Source organism: Fundulus heteroclitus, chromosome 3, assembly GCF_011125445.2.
Source record: "Fundulus heteroclitus isolate FHET01 chromosome 3, MU-UCD_Fhet_4.1, whole genome shotgun sequence".
NCBI classification, from domain to species: Eukaryota; Metazoa; Chordata; class Actinopteri; order Cyprinodontiformes; family Fundulidae; genus Fundulus; species Fundulus heteroclitus.
This window is the reverse complement of record NC_046363.1, coordinates 36,228,689-36,248,968: the sequence shown is the minus strand read 5'-3', so window position 1 is coordinate 36,248,968 and position 20,280 is coordinate 36,228,689. Positions and strand designations below refer to the sequence as shown.

Here is a 20,280-nt window from a genome sequence, read left to right as displayed (position 1 = left end):
AATAAAACATGCACTGTGTTTGTTAAAAACAAATAAACAAAAAACACAGTGCACAAAAAAGTCACCAATATTAGAGGGAAACTAGATATTTCTCAGAAATGGGACAATTCCCAGGCAAAAACTACAGCTGACAAAAACAAAAAAACAACAAAGGCTCATTTCGTGTTTGCTGGAAAGCATCCTGACGATTTCCAAGACTTTGGGTAAATAGTAGATTGAAGTGAAACATTTTGTACGGTGTGCAACCAGTTAAATCTGGAATGAACAACATCTCAGAAAAATAACATTGTACTGAAGGTCAAACTGTGACAGTCTGCCAGGTTGGCTTGCATAGCTGCTTCCCTTTAATAAATGAAATCATTTGAAAGCTTTTTTTTTCTTTTGCTTGTTTGTTTTGTCATTTAAAGGGGTTATCTTTAATATAAAAGATTATGTGATGATCTGAAACATTTAGGCACGAAACAGAAGAAATCTGTAAGGATGTCACAGAATTTTATGTGACAATCTACACGAATTATATGATATTACAAGAATATTTGTTATTGTAGCAAGCCTAGCTGGGGTTTTTATGAGAATAAAGAGTTCTTTTAAGAATAAACAGGTCTAGACAGATCAGTGCTTACACATTTTTATGACAAGAAGTTAGGACATTTTAATATCACATATACCTGATTTAGAAAGTATCCCTACCATTAAGACACCAAACATCCATGTTTATTAGCATGCAGTTCGAATGCATGTGCAACAGGAAAACAGAATATTGTGGGTTTGATTCATATGTGTATCTATAAATATGAAAGCAAAACCATGCTTCAGTCAGGCTTTTGCAATATTATGCTATAATCTTCAGTTGCTTGTAGAATGAAAATAAAGTCCCATGATTGATTTTGAAGAATTAACTTAAAGTTTCAGAACAAAAGATCATCTGCAATCCTCCATTGTCATTATAGCAGGTGTATGTATACCTGAGAGAGGTTTCAAATTATTTAGCTACCTATGATCAGACAGAATATTTACATGGGAAGTATACATCATTGCAACAGAAGGATCGATGCCAGCAGGACTGTGATGATTGGAGAAGCCATCATACCAGGACAGAAGCAGAAAATGCTGGGGGGGGGGAAAACATGGTCAAAATAATTATCAGTTCAGTCATCGCTTGTCAGATTTATTTATCTGACTGATAAAGTTAATAATATAATCAAAGCAATTAAATTAGGATAGTAACTAAGTTTTGAAATTGTGCAAACTTCCTCATGGCAATGTTGTGTGCAGGGTGTAAAACTGGTTTCTACAGCAAGCTGTTCAGTTAGTGTTATGTCCAGACAGTGTAGAGAAAACGATATTCAAGGCTGACACTGTGTTGCATTTTAAAATGTTTGTTTAAAATAAAAGCAATCAGGCTCTGGGCAGGATCAGTGGCGTGTTTGCTGACAGATTCAAGGGACATGGCTAGCATCGTGGTTGACAAAACAGTCCAGGTCGATGTTCATAAAAATAGAAGGTCAATGTGGTGTCCGGCAAGAGCAAGGCGAAACGAGGAAATCCAGAGGCAAGAATCCAGGTTAAAAACATGGCAAGAAAGACAGTTAAAACTGGACATCTGCTAAACAGTGGCTTTCAATAGTCTGGCACTGGCTGACTGTACAAGAGGATAAAATGCTAAAATTGGCCAAGCACTAAAGCAAAATCACTGAAATCCTAAAAAAAAGCTGGATTAAGACAGGAGTTTATTGAATAATAGTTTGATATCTTTAGAATAAAAATTATGAAGCTATAATAACTTTTTTAACAGTTATTCCTTTGTTAAAGCATCATACTGAGGCTATCCTTCAAGAACTCTGGTTTGGAAAAAAATATCTGGTGCTTTTTAAGAATAGAAAGAAATGATAATAAAAGTGACTGGAACACCGTTGATAAGGGAGTTAAGTCCAGTGCTACGAAATGCAATGTGTTATTTTACTGCAATTTGAAGTTAAGGAGTTGTCAAACATATGAATAAAACTGATTTTGATTAATTTTATTAAAGTATTGGACTTGGACTCTGTGTTAGCTATCCTGTAAAACAGTTCCTGTTTGGACACCATCAAACACAATTGGGTGTTCACTTCTGCCTTTGTAGTTTGAATGAAACTAGATTGTCACTGTTTGGAGCCCTAATAAAGACATTTGTTATAAAAAAAGTACTAAGTGATCTGAATCTTGGTGACACAAATGTTCAGTGTTAAATGAGGTGATTACATATCAAGCTGAAATGAGAGCAACTATAGCAGTCAGAAATAGCACTGCAGGTATTGTTCAATATAATGTTAAAAAAACATACCATTTTGATTTTTATCATCTTACAATCGATTTTATTGATTTCAGTCATTTGAGTCATATGTATCATCTCTTCTACCAGGTGGCTTAATTATGTGTGAGAATTTGTAAAACTCTAAAAGAATTTCACAATGACAAAATAAATCAATACATACATACTTTACAGAGAAATGAAGGAATATGATGACCCATCACACCCACTCTACCTAAAAGACTCAATCAATCAATATAATCCAGATTACCTGTCATCTGTGGTGGTGGAAGGTGGTGGCATGGTGGTAGTTGAGATTCTGCAAAAATCAAAGCCTTATTGTAGCATATTATTTTTTGCACACTATTAATATGATTTATGGCAAAATACTGTGTGTGAAGTTTTTTATTTATTAGAGCTGTAAACCTCAGCTGACCTCATAAACTTTTTAAAAATTACTTTAAAGATAATGACAACTTCTCATTCTACTTGACAGTGTAGGGGTTGACTTTACAACTCGCCTGGATCAAAAATATATTTAGTTTTATGTAATATTCAGTTTATGAGTGAAACATCACATTTTTTGGTTTCCATGATGGTAATAAAACTCAAAGCAACTCCAAATCTCTTTATCTAAAATAACTATTGGCTGTTGATTACATATTGTAACGGTATCAGTGCTTTATTTATTTTCATTATGCTCTGCATGTAGATGCAACTGAACTTTGAGAAATTTGCAGCAGATGTGGAAATACCTGTTGTCCGTTGTCGGAGTTGGATGAGTGGTAGATGAAGTCCTGTAAAATTATAACCAAAGATGTAGGTATAAAACAGAAATGAATTTGTTAAACATGATTGATGTTAATATCTGACATAGAATTTATCTAATTGTGTCAAACCAAACTTTTAATCCTAGGTCAGTTAAAAATATTACCAGAATATTGAGAGAGAGAACCTTGTTGAACATTTCTGTATTACTTTCTTCAAATTAGAAAATTTACACACACGGATGACTAGACAGATATTTTTGGCCATGTCTTTCAATAATAGACCCTATTTACCTCCTAACAGTAACTATTGGCTGAACCTTTTCTGTTACTAACTAAATGTGCTGTCGTTCATCCTCTAGACTTGAAAACTGGTTCAGAGCTTATCTGCTGTTTTTGTCCCCTAGATGAAGCCACTAAAGTAGCTAGTACTGCTTCACAAATCTTATCTCACAAACTGTTTGCATCTGTATACATTCACATGCTAACAGTGGTGAGCTACGCTGTAGCCACTGGTGCTGCTGGAGGTTTCTTCCTATTAAAGGGGCATTTTCCTTTCCGCTGCATTTACATTTATGCTCGGTATGAGGGATTGCTGCAAAGTCAACAAACAATGATAGTGACTGTCCACTGTTGCTACATGTTGACCCAGGAGTGACATCTGCAAGTCAGGAGCTATGTTTACATGCACAAAATTTCACGATTTGATTGAAATTTATTCAGATTAAATAATCAAATTGTACTATTTAAATGGGCACACACTCAATTAATCTGATCATAATGTGCGTGTATATGCACCTGGCTGTATTCAGAAAAGAATCACACTGACATGCACAGTTATCAAATTCCCCTAAAAAAATACAGAAGAAGTACTTCCGTCTTTACTAAACTAACAAAAAAAAGTAAAAAAAGCAGTATTACAAAAGTTTATTTGTCTTCTGATCGCCCAGGCTTGACTCGCACAATGTTCTAATTACACTCAAAACGTTCCTAAGTAAGCAACAATTTTTAATTCTTATATTTTTTCAAAGAGAAAGGTTGTATTAAGAGCCTCAGTAGTTATCCTTCTCGATGTATTTCCGCCACTTAATAACGTGGAAATATGTAATTTACATTGGGCACACATGCACACTCGAGTCAGTTTGCCACATTCAGAATAACTTGAGCCTGACGAGCGTTTTTATGCACGTCGATTGGCATAAACCACCCCTTTCTTTTGTATTACGATTTCGTTCTGATTGGGCTTAATCCGATCATCATATTCCGGTTGGCTTGTTTACATGACACATTTTTATCTTTTTAACATTCTGTCCGTATGAATTAGTTGAATTTTCTTTATAAAGTGCCTTGAGATTACGTAGGTTGTGAGATGGTAACAGAAAAAATCTGAATTGTATTAATGTGCCTTTGAATAATTTGGAATATTCCAACTTCTAGTATGTTAATACAAACATCCTAGTCAAAGGAGACACACCAGAAGATGCAGTTTAGAGCAACACCTTAAAAGATTACATCCTTGTTTGCCATTAGGAACAAAACAAAACAAAAACATAACTCATGTTAGTTGGCCAGAAAGAAAAAATATTCACTTTGTGTGAGGGGCATCACATAAATCACATGTGTGCTTTATTTTCTAATTCCCAGGATGGTAGTAAAATGCTTTATTTACCTTCATTATTCACAGCATATATAGATGCCACTTAACTTTGAGAAATTTGCAAACAGCTAGTCATCAGATGCTGCAATACCTGTTGTCTGTAGTAGGAGGTTGATGGACGGTAGAGTAAGTCCTGTAAAATTATAACCAAAAGTTCAGGTACAAAACAGTAATAAATAAGGGAGACTTGATTGATGTTAATACTTGATCATGAAATTAAATTATCACTGACTTATTAATTCCAACAAAACTTTTTTTTCTAGGTCAAAGAGGATTACCAACTCTTTTTGTAATTTCTAAATGCCAGAATGGTGAGAGTTTCTATTACAATGCATAAGACATAACCAATGATTACTGGTAATACCAAATTATCTGTAGTTTTATCAAATATGTATATTGTGAGCGGATGATTATATAAATCAGATGTGCTGAATCTTTCCGTTTCCAGGATGGTAATAAAAGTCAATATAACTCCAAATCTCTTTATTTAAAATAACTCTAAGCTCTTGATTATGTATTCAGTATGAGTTATTTATGTATTTTCATTAGGTTCTGCATATAGATGCAACTGAACTTTGAGAAATTTGCATATAGCTAGTCATCAGATGCTGCAATACCTGTTGTCTGTTGTAGGAGGTTGATGGACGGTAGAGTAAGTCCTGTAAAATTATAACCAAAAGTTCAGGTACAAAACAGTAATAAATAAGGGCGACATGATTGATGTTAATACTTGACAATGAACTTAGATTATCACTGACTCATTAATTCCAACCAAACTTTTTTTTTTTTAGGTCAGTTAGGATTACCAAAATGTTTTGTAATTTCAAAATGCCAGAATAGTGAGAGTTTCTATTACAATACGTAAGAGATAGCCAATGATTACTGGTAATAGCAAAATATCTGTAGTTTTATGAAATATGTATATTGTGAGAGGATGATTACATACATTAGATGTGCTAAATCTGTCCGTTTCCATTATGGTAATAAAAGTCAATATAACTCCAAATTGCTTTATTTAAAATCACTCTAACCTCTTGATTATGTATTCAGTATCAGTTATTTATGTATTTTTATTATGTTCTGCATATAGATGCAACTGAACTTTGAGATATTTGCATAGCTAGTCATCAAATGCTGCAATACCTGTTGTCTGTTGTAGGAGGTTGATGGAAGGTAGAGTAAGTCCTATAAAATTATAACCAAAAGTTCAGGTACAAAACAGTAATAAATAAGGGCGACATGATTGATGTTAATACTTGACAATGAACTTAGATTATCACTGACTCATAAATTCCAACCAAACTGTTTTTTTCTAGGTCAGTTAGGATTACCAAAATTTTTTATGATTTAGAAATGCCAGAATAGTGAGAGTTTCTATTACAACATATAAGACATAAGCCAATTATTACTGGTAATACTACAAATACAAAAATATCTGTAGTTTTATCAAATATGTATATTGTGAGAGGATGATTACATAAATCAGATGTGCTGAATCTTTGCATTTCCAGGATGGAAATAATAGTCAATATAACTCCAAATCTCTTTATTTAAAATAACTCTGAGCTCTTGATTATGTATTCAGTATCAGTTATTTATGTATTTTCATTATGTTCTTCATATAGATACAACTGAACTTTGAGATATTTGCATAGCTAGTCATCAAATGCTGCAATACCTGTTATCTGTTGTAGGAGGTTGATGGACGGTAGAGTAATTCCTGTAAAATTATAACCAAAACTTCAGGTACAAAACAGTAATAAATAAGGGAAACATGATTGATGTTAATACTTGACAATATACTTATATTATCGCCGACTCATTGATTCCAACCAAACTTTTTTTTTTTTTTTAGGTCAGTTAGGATTACCAAAATGTTTTGTAATTTCAAAATGCCAGAATAGTGAGAGTTTCTATTACAATACGTAAGAAATAGCCAATGATTACTGGTAATAGCAAAATATCTGTAGTTTTATGAAATATGTTTATTGTAAGAGGATGATTACATAAATCAGATGTGCTTAATCCTTGCGTTTCCAGGATGGTAATAAAAGTCAATACAACTCCAAATCTCTTTATTTAAAATAACTCTGAGCTCTTGATTATGTATTCAGTATCAGTTATTTATGTATTTTTATTATGTTCTGCATATAGATACAACTGAACTTTGAGATATTTGCATATAGCTAGTCATCAAATGCTGCAATACCTGTTGTCTGTTGTAGGAGGTTGATGGACAGTAGAATAAGTCCTGTAAAATTATAACCAAAACTTCAGGTACAAAACAGTAATAAATAAGGGAGACATGATTGATGTTAATACTTGACAATTAACTTAGAATATCACTGACTCATAAATTCCAACCAAACTTTTTTTTTTCTAGGTCAGTTAGGATTACCAAATTTTTTTATGATTTAGAAATACCAGAATAGTGAGAGTTTCTATTACAATACATAAGAAATAGCCAATAATTACTGGTAAAACTACAAATACCAAAATATCTGTAGTTTGATCAAATATGTATATTGTGAGAGGATGATTACATAAATCAGATGTGCTGAATCTTTGCGTTTCCAGGATGGAAATAAAAGTCAATATAACTCCAAATCTCTTTATTTAAAATAACTCTAAGCTCTTGATTATGTATTCAGTATCAGTTATTTATGTATTTTCATTATGTTCTGCATATAGATACAACTGAACTTTGAGATATTTGCATATAGCTAGTCATCAGATGCAGCAATACCTGTTATCTGTTGTAGGAGGTTGATGGACGGTAGAGTAAGTCCTGTAAAATTATAACCAAAAGTTCAGGTACAAAACAGAAATAAATAAGGGCGACATGATTGATGTTAATACTTGACAATGAACTTAAATTATGGCCGACTCATTAATTCCAACCAAACTTTTTTTTCTAGATCAGTTAGGATTTCCAAAATTTTTTGTAATTTCGAAATGCCAGAATAGTTAGAGTTTCTATTACAATACGTAAGAGATAGCCAATGATTACTGGTAATACCAAATTATCTGTAGTTTTATCAAATATGTATATTGTGAGAGGATGATTAAATAAATCAGATGTGCTGAATCTTTTCGTTTCCAGGATGGTACTAAAAGTCAATATAACTCCAAATCTCTTTATTTAAAATAACTCTAAGCTCTTGATTATGTATTCAGTATCAGCTATTTATGTATTTTCATTATGTTCTGCATATAGATACAACTGAACTTTGAGATATTTGCATATAGCTAGTCATCAGATGCTGCAATACCTGTTGTCTGTTGTAGGAGGTTGATGGAAGGTAGAGTAAGTCCTATAAAATTATAACCAAAAGTTCAGGTACAAAACAGTAATAAATAAGGGCGACATGATTGATGTTAATACTTGACAATGAACTTAGATTATCACTGACTCATAAATTCCAACCAAACTGTTTTTTCTAGGTCAGTTAGGATTACCAAAATTTTTTATGATTTAGAAATGCCAGAATAGTGAGAGTTTCTATTACAACATATAAGACATAAGCCAATTATTACTGGTAATACTACAAATACAAAAATATCTGTAGTTTTATCAAATATGTATATTGTGAGAGGATGATTACATAAATCAGATGTGCTGAATCTTTGCATTTCCAGGATGGAAATAATAGTCAATATAACTCCAAATCTCTTTATTTAAAATAACTCTGAGCTCTTGATTATGTATTCAGTATCAGTTATTTATGTATTTTCATTATGTTCTTCATATAGATACAACTGAACTTTGAGATATTTGCATAGCTAGTCATCAAATGCTGCAATACCTGTTATCTGTTGTAGGAGGTTGATGGACGGTAGAGTAATTCCTGTAAAATTATAACCAAAACTTCAGGTACAAAACAGTAATAAATAAGGGAAACATGATTGATGTTAATACTTGACAATATACTTATATTATCGCCGACTCATTAATTCCAACCAAACTTTTTTTTTCTAGATCAGTTAGGATTTCCAAAATTTTTTGTAATTTCGAAATGCCAGAATAGTTAGAGTTTCTATTACAATACGTAAGAGATAGCCAATGATTACTGGTAATACCAAATTATCTGTAGTTTTATCAAATATGTATATTGTGAGAGGATGATTAAATAAATCAGATGTGCTGAATCTTTTCGTTTCCACGATGGTAATAAAAGTCAATATAACTCCAAATCTCTTTATTTAAAATAACTCTAAGCTCTTGATTATGTATTCAGTATCAGCTATTTATGTATTTTCATTATGTTCTGCATATAGATACAACTGAACTTTGAGATATTTGCATATAGCTAGTCATCAAATGCTGCAATACCTGTTGTCTGTTGTAGGAGGTTGATGGACGGTAGAATAAGTCCTGTAAAATTATAACCAAAACTTCAGGTACAAAACAGTAATAAATAAGGGAGACATGATTGATGTTAATACTTGACAATGAACTTAGAATATCACTGACTCATAAATTCCAACCAAACTTTTTTTTTCTAGGTCAGTTAGGATTACCAAATTTTTTTATGATTTAGAAATGCCAGAATAGTGAGAGTTTCTATTACAATACATAAGAAATAGCCAATAATTACTGGTAAAACTACAAATACCAAAATATCTGTAGTTTTATCAAATATGTATATTGTGAGAGGATGATTACATAAATCAGATGTGCTGAATCTTTGCGTTTCCAGGATGGAAATAAAAGTCAATATAACTCCAAATCTCTTTATTTAAAATAACTCTAACCTCTTGATTATGTATTCAGTATCAGTTATTTATGTATTTTCATTATGTTCTGCATATAGATACAACTGAACTTTGAGATATTTGCAAACAGCTAGTCATCAGATGCAGCAATACCTGTTATCTGTTGTAGGAGGTTGATGGACGGTAGAGTAAGTCCTGTAAAATTATAACCAAAAGTTCAGGTACAAAACAGAAATAAATAAGGGCGACATGATTGATGTTAATACTTGACAATGAACTTAAATTATGGCCGACTCATTAATTCCAACCAAACTTTTTTTTTCTAGATCAGTTAGGATTTCCAAAATTTTTTGTAATTTCGAAATGCCAGAATAGTTAGAGTTTCTATTACAATACGTAAGAGATAGCCAATGATTACTGGTAATACCAAATTATCTGTAGTTTTATCAAATATGTATATTGTGAGAGGATGATTAAATAAATCAGATGTGCTGAATCTTTTCGTTTCCAGGATGGTACTAAAAGTCAATATAACTCCAAATCTCTTTATTTAAAATAACTCTAAGCTCTTGATTATGTATTCAGTATCAGCTATTTATGTATTTTCATTATGTTCTGCATATAGATACAACTGAACTTTGAGATATTTGCATATAGCTAGTCATCAGATGCTGCAATACCTGTTGTCTGTTGTAGGAGGTTGATGGAAGGTAGAGTAAGTCCTATAAAATTATAACCAAAAGTTCAGGTACAAAACAGTAATAAATAAGGGAGACATGATTGATGTTAATACTTGACAATGAACTTAGAATATCACTGACTCATAAATTCCAACCAAACTTTTTTTTTCTAGGTCAGTTAGGATTACCAAATTTTTTTATGATTTAGAAATGCCAGAATAGTGAGAGTTTCTATTACAATACATAAGAAATAGCCAATAATTACTGGTAAAACTACAAATACCAAAATATCTGTAGTTTTATCAAATATGTATATTGTGAGAGGATGATTACATAAATCAGATGTGCTGAATCTTTGCGTTTCCAGGATGGAAATAAAAGTCAATATAACTCCAAATCTCTTTATTTAAAATAACTCTAAGCTCTTGATTATGTATTCAGTATCAGTTATTTATGTATTTTCATTATGTTCTGCACATATATACAACTGAACTTTGAGATATTTGCATATAGCTAGTCATCAAATGCTGCAATACCTGTTGTCTGTTGTAGGAGGTTGATGGACGGTAGAGTAAGTCCTGTAAAATTATAACCAAAACCTCAGGTACAAAATAGTAAGAAATAATGGCGACATGATTGATGTTAATACTTGACAATGAACTTAGATTATCACTGACTCATTAATTCCAACCAAACTTTTTTTTAGGTCAGTTAGGATTACCAAAATATTTTGTAATTTCAAAATGCCAGAATAGTGAGAGTTTCTATTACAACATATAAGACATAGCCAATTATTACTGGTAAAACTACAAATACCAAAATATCTGTAGTTTTGTCAAATACGTTTATTGTAAGAGGATGATTACATAAATCAGATGTGCTTAATCCTTGCGTTTCCAGGATGGTAATAAAAGTCAATATAACTCCAAATCTCTTTATTTAAAATCACTCTGAGCTCTTGATTATGTATTCAGTATCAGTTATTTATGTATTTTCATTAGGTTCTGCATATAGATACAACTGAACTTTGAGATATTTGCATATAGCTAGTCATCAGATGCAGCAATACCTGTTATCTGTTGTAGGAGGTTGATGGACGGTAGAGTAAGTCCTGTAAAATTACAACCAAAAGTTCAGGTACAAAACAGTAATAAATAAGGGAGACTTGATTGATGTTAATACTTGATCATGAAATTAAATTATCACTGACTCATTAATTCCAACAAAACTTTTTTTTTTCTAGGTCAAAGAGGATTACCAAAATGTTTTGTAATTTCAAAATGCCAGAATAGTGAGAGTTTCTATTACAACATATAAGACATAGCCAATTATTACTGGTAAAACTACAAATACCAAAATATCTGTAGTTTTGTCAAATACGTTTATTGTAAGAGGATGATTACATAAATCAGATGTGCTTAATCCTTGCGTTTCCAGGATGGTAATAAAAGTCAATATAACTCTAAACCTCTTTATTTTAAATAACTCTGAGCTCTTGATTATGTATTCAGTATCAGTTATTTATGTATTTTCATTATGTTCTGCATATAGATACAACTGAACTTTGAGATATTTGCATATAGCTAGTCATCAGATGCAGCAATACCTGTTATCTGTTGTAGGAGGTTGATGGACGGTAGAGTAAGTCCTGTAAAATTATAACCAAAAGTTCAGGTACAAAACAGTAATAAATAAGGGAGACTTGATTGATGTTAATACTTGATCATGAAATTAAATTATCACTGACTCATTAATTCCAACAAAACTTTTTTTTCTAGGTCAAAGAGGATTACCATCTTTTTTTGTAATTTCGAAATGCCAGAATGGTGAGAGTTTCTATTACAATACGTAAGAAATGGCCAATGATTACTGGTAATACCAAATTATTTGTAGTTTTATCAAATATGTATATTGTGAGCGGATGATTATATAAATCAGATGTGCTGAATCTTTCCGTTTCCAGGATGGTAATAAAAGTCAATATAACTCCAAATCTCTTTGTTTAAAATAACTCTAAGCTCTTGATTATGTATTCAGTATGAGTTATTTACGTAATTTCATTAAGTTCTGCTTATAGATACAACTGAACTTTGAGAAATTTGCATATAGCTAGTCATCAGATGCTGCAATACCTGTTGTCTGTTGTAGGAGGTTGATGGACGGTAGAGTAAGTCCTGTAAAATTATAACCAAAACTTCAGGTAGAAAATAGTAATAAATAAGGGCGACATGATTGATGTTAATACTTGACAACTTAAATTATCGCCGACTCATTAATTTCAACCAAACTTTTTTTCTCTAGGTAAGTTAGGATTACCAAAATGTTTTTTAATTTCTATATGCCAGAATAGTTAGAGTTTCTATTACAATGCATAAGACATAGCCAATTATTACTGGTAAAACTACAAATACCAAAATATCTGTAGGTTTATCAAATATGTATATTGTGAGAGGATGATAACATAAATCTGATGTGCTGAATCTTTCCATTTCCAGGATGGCAATAAAACTCAATATTACTACATCCATCCATCCATCCATCCATCCATCCATCCATCCATCCATCCATCCATCCATTTTCTGACCCGCTAAATCCCTCATGGGGTTGCAGTGGTTGCTGGTGCCTATCTCCAGCATTCACTGGGCGAGAGGTGGGGTACACCCTGGACAGGTACAATATAACTCCAAATCTCTTTATTTAAAATAACTCTAAGCTCTTGATTATGTATTCAGTATCAGTTATTTATGTATTTTTATTATGTTCTGCATATAGATACAACTGAACTTTGAGAAATTTGCATATAGCTAGTCATCAAATGCTGCAATACCTGTTGTCTGTTGTAGGAGGTTGATGGACGGTAGAGTAAGTCCTGTAAAATTATAACCAAAACTTCAGGTACAAAACAGTAATAAATAAGGGAGACATGATTGATGTTAATACTTGACAATTAACTTAGAATATCACTGACTCATAAATTCCAACCAAACTTTTTTTTTTCTAGGTCAGTTAGGATTACCAAATTTTTTTATGATTTAGAAATACCAGAATAGTGAGAGTTTCTATTACAATACATAAGAAATAGCCAATAATTACTGGTAAAACTACAAATACCAAAATATCTGTAGTTTGATCAAATATGTATATTGTGAGAGGATGATTACATAAATCAGATGTGCTGAATCTTTGCATTTCCAGGATGGAAATAAAAGTCAATATAACTTCAAATCTCTTTATTTAAAATAACTCTAAGCTCTTGATTATGTATTCAGTATCAGTTATTTATGTATTTTCATTATGTTCTGCATATAGATACAACTGAACTTTGAGATATTTGCATATAGCTAGTCATCAGATGCAGCAATACCTGTTATCTGTTGTAGGAGGTTGATGGACGGTAGAGTAAGTCCTGTAAAATTATAACCAAAAGTTCAGGTACAAAACAGAAATAAATAAGGGCGACATGATTGATGTTAATACTTGACAATGAACTTAAATTATGGCCGACTCATTAATTCCAACCAAACTTTTTTTTTCTAGATCAGTTAGGATTTCCAAAATTTTTTGTAATTTCGAAATGCCAGAATAGTTAGAGTTTCTATTACAATACGTAAGAGATAGCCAATGATTACTGGTAATACCAAATTATCTGTAGTTTTATCAAATATGTATATTGTGAGAGGATGATTAAATAAATCAGATGTGCTGAATCTTTTCGTTTCCAGGATGGTACTAAAAGTCAATATAACTCCAAATCTCTTTATTTAAAATAACTCTAAGCTCTTGATTATGTATTCAGTATCAGCTATTTATGTATTTTCATTATGTTCTGCATATAGATACAACTGAACTTTGAGATATTTGCATATAGCTAGTCATCAGATGCTGCAATACCTGTTGTCTGTTGTAGGAGGTTGATGGAAGGTAGAGTAAGTCCTATAAATTATAACCAAAAGTTCAGGTACAAAACAGTAATAAATAAGGGCGACATGATTGATGTTAATACTTGACAATGAACTTAGATTATCACTGACTCATAAATTCCAACCAAACTGTTTTTTCTAGGTCAGTTAGGATTACCAAAATTTTTTATGATTTAGAAATGCCAGAATAGTGAGAGTTTCTATTACAACATATAAGACATAAGCCAATTATTACTGGTAATACTACAAATACAAAAATATCTGTAGTTTTATCAAATATGTATATTGTGAGAGGATGATTACATAAATCAGATGTGCTGAATCTTTGCATTTCCAGGATGGAAATAATAGTCAATATAACTCCAAATCTCTTTATTTAAAATAACTCTGAGCTCTTGATTATGTATTCAGTATCAGTTATTTATGTATTTTCATTATGTTCTTCATATAGATACAACTGAACTTTGAGATATTTGCATAGCTAGTCATCAAATGCTGCAATACCTGTTATCTGTTGTAGGAGGTTGATGGACGGTAGAGTAATTCCTGTAAAATTATAACCAAAACTTCAGGTACAAAACAGTAATAAATAAGGGCGACATGATTGATGTTAATACTTGACAATGAACTTAAATTATGGCCGACTCATTAATTCCAACCAAACTTTTTTTTTCTAGATCAGTTAGGATTTCCAAAATTTTTTGTAATTTCGAAATGCCAGAATAGTTAGAGTTTCTATTACAATACGTAAGAAATAGCCAATGATTACTGGTAATACCAAATTATCTGTAGTTTTATCAAATATGTATATTGTGAGAGGATGATTAAATAAATCAGATGTGCTGAATCTTTTCGTTTCCAGGATGGTAATAAAAGTCAATATAACTCCAAATCTCTTTATTTAAAATAACTCTAAGCTCTTGATTATGTATTCAGTATCAGTTATTTATGTATTTTCATTATGTTCTGCATATAGATACAACTGAACTTTGAGAAATGTGCATATAGCTAGTCATCAAATGCTGCAATACCTGTTGTCTGTTGTAGGAGGTTTATGGACGGTAGAATAAGTCCTGTAAAATTATAACCAAAACTTCAGGTACAAAACAGTAATAAATAAGGGCAACATGACTGATGTTAATACTTGACAATTAACTTAAATTATTGCTGTTTCATTAAAACCAAACCAAACTTTTTTTCTCTCTAGGTCAATTATGATTACCACAATTTTTTGTAATTTCCAAATGCCAGAATATTGAGAGAGTTTCTGTTAAAATATTTAATCAATAGCCAAGAATTTCTGCCAAAAATACAAAAATCAAATATTTAGTTTGTGAAAGATAGATCACATAAATCACATGTGCTGGATTTTTTTTGTTTTCAGGATGGTAATAAAACTCAGAGTAACTCCAGATCTCTTTATTTAAAATACATATTGGCACTTGATTATGTATTCAGTATCAATGCTTTATTCATTTTCACTTTGCTCTGCATGTAGATACAACTGAACTTTGAAAAAATTGCAAACAACTACTCATCAAATACGGAAATACCTGTTGTATGTTGTAGGAGGTTGATGGGTGTTAGATGGAGTCCTGTAAAAGTAGAACCCAAGATATAGGTACAAAACAGAAAGGAATTTATGAAGCACTTATTTTTACATACACATGGATCACTAGACAGATTTTTTGAAAATGTCTTTCAGCGATTAACCCTATTTCTCTCCTTGACATAGCTACGGGCTGAACTTTTCTGCGACTAATTGTATGTCTCATCCTGTAGACTTGGAGACTGGTTCAGCACTAATCTTCTTAGCTATCTTTGTCTCCTAGAAGATGCCACTGAAGTAGTTAGTACTGAGTCTATTGTTTTCTCACAAATGGTAAACGGTTAATGGCCTGCACTCATCGTGCTTTAACAAGTCCGAGGACTCCAAAGTGTTTCATATTTCTACAATCATCCATTCACCCATTCATGCACACATTCACACGTTGACAGTGGTGAGCTACATTTTAGCCACAGTTGTCCTGGGGCAGACCATAGACATAATATAAGAGGAGGCGCGTCATTGGGTGGGTTCTGCCTATGCTGCGATGCGTCAGAGCGTCCGCCATCTTAAATGTGGCAAATCTGCAGTTACTCAGTCACTTAAACAGTATCAGAGGGACTTTAATCTCTGAATATACTTTGTATTCGTAGTATTTTTTTTTTTGGAATATTACAAGTTTATCTTTGTATCCCTTTAGCTTCATTCTCCTGAATTTATTCTCCTAAAGAATAAAAGTATTTAAAATAATCTAACCTGGCCCTATTACTCCAGGAGTGAAATAATTCTGCAAACTGTGATTATTCTGGAAATGTCCCCCCTTAATTCTCATGATATGACGTTTTTATCGTCACAATATCACTTTTGTGTTTGTTTGTATATTTTTACTTTGATGTACGACTTTTTTTTCTCATATTATTAATTTTACCTCTTTAATACTCACCCAAAAAGTCTGTTCCTAAAGGTTCACATGTGACACGGTTTTATGAAATAATGAAGACCACCATGTTTAGATTTAACAAAGTGATCCTTATATTCATAACACATACACACACAAATTTATCCTTATATTCATAACACATACACATACAAATATATATATATATATATATATATATATATATATATATATATACATATATATATTTATGTGTGTGTGTATATATATATATATATATATATATATATATATATATATCTATTATATATATATATATATATATATATAGCCTGTGTTACCACTCTGCAGCTTTAGTGTGTCCAGTTTTGCAAAATGGTGCAGCCTTAGTTTATAGAAGGCAGATACAAGTAGAGAAATCAGCCAGAATACATTTCCATGCAGCACAGGGATGAGGCATCTTCTCTGATCCACTTTCACAATAACAGAACTCAACTTTTTTCTGCCACATACAATATGGCGGTGACGTTGACATGCGAACCTGCGCCCTATGACGCAGCACCACCTTCTGGTGGTGTTACACAACATCCTAGTTGAAGCAGAGACATCAGTAGATGTAATTTAGGGCAAGACATCAAAACATGCCAACCTTGTTTTCTTTCATTTAAAAATAAACATATCAAATTTGCAGGTCTATTCTGGAGAAAGTTACTATACTGTATATTCTGCTGAGCAGATCCACTTTCTGATCACGATCATGGATTGACAAAATGTTCCTGAATAGTGTTTTTCATCAAATTACAAACATTGTAATATATTTCCATGTAAAAAAGGAGCAATTGCTTGAGATTTACAAATAAAATTAGTTTGGGAAAAATTATAATTAGACTGTTTTTCAACCAATATTGACCTGTTCTACTCCAATCCTTTTCAGGACCTTATTTTGGTTAGAGATTGCATCTAAATTCTCACGTTTGATCTTGAGAGGATTCATAAGATTCCCTGTCGGATTTCGGAATGATCTTAAGAAAAATCTGTTCATGTGTGTTGTGTTGAGCTTGTCGTCTGACCGGACACCACATTGTACGACCAAACCTGTTTCATCTAAGGATTTTTTATCGTTACGTGTGGTGTCTCTCAGGCTTTGAAAATCGGCCAACTATTTTAAAAATCCTGCCGTGTGAACCAGCCTTAATGTAAAGTTTCAGAAAGTTTTCCCCAAAAGTGAAAAAGTGAATTGAATTGAAATAAACAGGATACATCATATTTTTTTACGATGTATATACATTTGACAAAATAATATGTAACCAAATATATGAATACCTGTAAACTGGTGTTGTAGAAGGTGGACTGGTTGGTGGGGACACTCTATGAAAATCACAGCATTATTCAACAACATTTCTAAGAGCTCTCTATAGTCTCAAATGATTATCAATAATCTTTATAACTTTGTCTGAAAATGCAAACTTGTTAGACCCAAGGTGTCAGTAATTTGACAATCGTTTTTTTACCGTGCTGAGCATGGAGTTTCATCCAGATTCGGGGGAGGATTTGTTATGCTCACTGGTCTTAACTGAGGACAAGGTAGGCTAGTTCCATTGATCAATGGTGTGAGATCTAACATTAAGCAAACATAGAAAAAGAAAATGCAATGTCAGTGAAATAATCTTTTTAGCATATCTCCACTTTCCCTACACTCCAACCTAATGAATGACAAGACAGAGTCCAGAGATCCAGAAAGCAAAATGTTGCACTTTGAAGTTAAAATGTGAGGGGTGGTTGAGCCTAGCCTCGTGAGACCATCCTGATCTCGCGAGCTTTCAAGGTTTCACTCGCAGATCAGTCTGGCTACTCTCCGTTAAAGAAAATTTGGAGCCGTTCACCAAACGAACGTCCAATCAGCGTTGGCTTTGAGGCGGGTTGAGGTGTGACGCAACGAGAAACGCGACAGTTCAGTCTAAAGAACATGGCGGCTTCAGCCGATGAAACTAGCGTTAGCGCGGCTATCGAGCAAGTTTTATCGGCATTACAGAGTATTTCTTTGCTGAGCTAACGAGCCTTTACCTGCAGCAGCAAGAGTAGCTTGGCTTGTGGTTGTGTTTTCGTCGTCGCTCTGTTACGAGCGACGACAAATCTGATTGGTTTATTTGGCCCGTCTATCACCAACATAGGCCAATCGGCTAACCAGTATTTTCGCCCCTTCCCAAAATTACTTCAACGGAAGGTTTCCAGATGGATATGCGGAGCAAATCTATCTGGCAGAGTCAGGTTAGGTTGAGCCATCCCTGGACAATCTAAACATGCACTTTTGACTATTAACCTTACACTGTAATCCCCCCCACCCCATTGGCAAAATGTTTTCTGTGAGTGTAAAATAATAACTAATATATCAGAGACTTAATAGTTTGTACCCCAAGAACGTTGACAGGTTTTGTAGATAAGACAAAATAAGGTATTGTAATATTATCACGGTAATTTGCAACAGTTTCATCATTACGGCATATAACCTACCTTCAAAGTTAAACATGAAAATGGCGCTACCTCCCTTGAGGAACTCTCTGGTTTGCAGTTCTTCCAAGGTTGTAAAAGGTGAGCGCCCAATTAGACTTCCACCATAGACTAACTCATCATTTTCATAAAACACTCCATTTCCACTCTCTCTGGGATTGTCCCAAATAGAGGAACCTGTTTATATGACACAAACATGAAATCAGAATAAAAGAAATGTATTTTTTTACCTAGACATTCCTTCAAAATGTCCACATTTAGCTGGATACTAACCACTTGCAGAAATGAAAGTTTGTTGCTTTGACATTTGCAGTTGTTGGTTAGGAGTTTGATCCAGCAATTGGAAAATCATTTGTCTTTGGAGGCAAGGCCACTGCAGTTGGTCGTCAAATTCACCAGACAAGAGCTGCACAGCCATTCCAACATATGTTTTGAAAAGTATAACAGCTACACGGTATGCATAGCCGTCTTTAGAGTACTGTCGTGGACTGTAGATGATTCCAAAGCTGCTCGTGTTCAAACGATTCTCCAGGTCATCAATCTGTATGAAAACATGTGGACACTCTGTCTCTGAGAGATTGATGTCATCGACAGAGAAGCCTCCAGTAGAGCTTCCTGCTCCTTTGCGAGCTTCAAAAACAACCTGGAAGGGCTTGGTGGCATTCAAGGAAACATGGTGGAGCTTCCAGTGAGATGTTGGTGAACCTGGAGTAAAAATTTTTGATTCACTTCGTTGCATATTTTCAGTATTACATCATTTAAAATTGGAAATGAATGAATGAACACAACTAACAGATAAATAAATGATAACATTAATGGTTCAGCTGTTGTTAATAATTGTACATTACCAGTAATCTGCCCCATGAGACGAAGAGTTCCTGTGGCGTCCTGTTCATCTTCAAACTCTCTTATCCAGATATTAAGTTCATCTGACTCATTTCCACTGTGGAAATAGTAGAACTGTAGACACTGGACATTACATCCCCTGTTCACCTTCACTACCTCAGTTTCCAGTTTGGCCGAATCTCCCTCCTGACCTGAGGCCGTGCTCGCATGGATGAAGTGCCCCTTTTGTTGAGCTGCAGTGATGTTATGCAAAAGGAAGTTGTCATTAGGTCATGCTTTGGGCTATAATAAATATGAGTAGAGAACAAACAAACAAAAAAACTTTAAATGCGTTCATGGTTTTTACTCTTCTGTGCTCAATTACATGTTGTGTAGGCATCTAGGAGGTTGTTTGTGGGGGATCTGAGATGGGTGTTGGAAGGGGTGATGGGGGGGGGGGGTGGTAATAAATT

At 33.1% G+C, this 20,280-nt stretch overlaps 1 protein-coding gene across 1 annotated transcript in view; it reads right to left on the bottom strand.

Annotated features, from left to right (window-relative positions):
* Nucleotides 1-659: 659 nt before the first annotated feature.
* LOC110366543 (meprin A subunit beta) overlaps nucleotides 660-20,280 on the bottom strand; it is a 156,915-nt gene continuing 137,294 nt past the window's right edge. The window contains exons 9-28 of the mRNA XM_036135293.1: nucleotides 19,256-19,687; nucleotides 18,986-19,159; nucleotides 17,986-18,091; nucleotides 17,798-17,842; nucleotides 15,584-15,625; nucleotides 14,002-14,043; nucleotides 13,475-13,516; nucleotides 12,938-12,979; nucleotides 12,243-12,284; nucleotides 11,717-11,758; nucleotides 11,180-11,221; nucleotides 10,647-10,688; nucleotides 10,111-10,152; nucleotides 9,584-9,625; nucleotides 9,048-9,089; nucleotides 5,332-5,373; nucleotides 4,806-4,847; nucleotides 3,046-3,087; nucleotides 2,562-2,609; nucleotides 660-1,110 (exon numbers count right to left, since the gene is read on the bottom strand). Of these exons, the coding sequence (XP_035991186.1) occupies nucleotides 1,032-1,110; nucleotides 2,562-2,609; nucleotides 3,046-3,087; nucleotides 4,806-4,847; nucleotides 5,332-5,373; nucleotides 9,048-9,089; nucleotides 9,584-9,625; nucleotides 10,111-10,152; nucleotides 10,647-10,688; nucleotides 11,180-11,221; nucleotides 11,717-11,758; nucleotides 12,243-12,284; nucleotides 12,938-12,979; nucleotides 13,475-13,516; nucleotides 14,002-14,043; nucleotides 15,584-15,625; nucleotides 17,798-17,842; nucleotides 17,986-18,091; nucleotides 18,986-19,159; nucleotides 19,256-19,687 (1,472 nt within the window). The 3' untranslated portion in view covers nucleotides 660-1,031. The remainder of the gene's footprint in view (nucleotides 1,111-2,561; nucleotides 2,610-3,045; nucleotides 3,088-4,805; nucleotides 4,848-5,331; nucleotides 5,374-9,047; nucleotides 9,090-9,583; nucleotides 9,626-10,110; nucleotides 10,153-10,646; nucleotides 10,689-11,179; nucleotides 11,222-11,716; nucleotides 11,759-12,242; nucleotides 12,285-12,937; nucleotides 12,980-13,474; nucleotides 13,517-14,001; nucleotides 14,044-15,583; nucleotides 15,626-17,797; nucleotides 17,843-17,985; nucleotides 18,092-18,985; nucleotides 19,160-19,255; nucleotides 19,688-20,280) is intronic.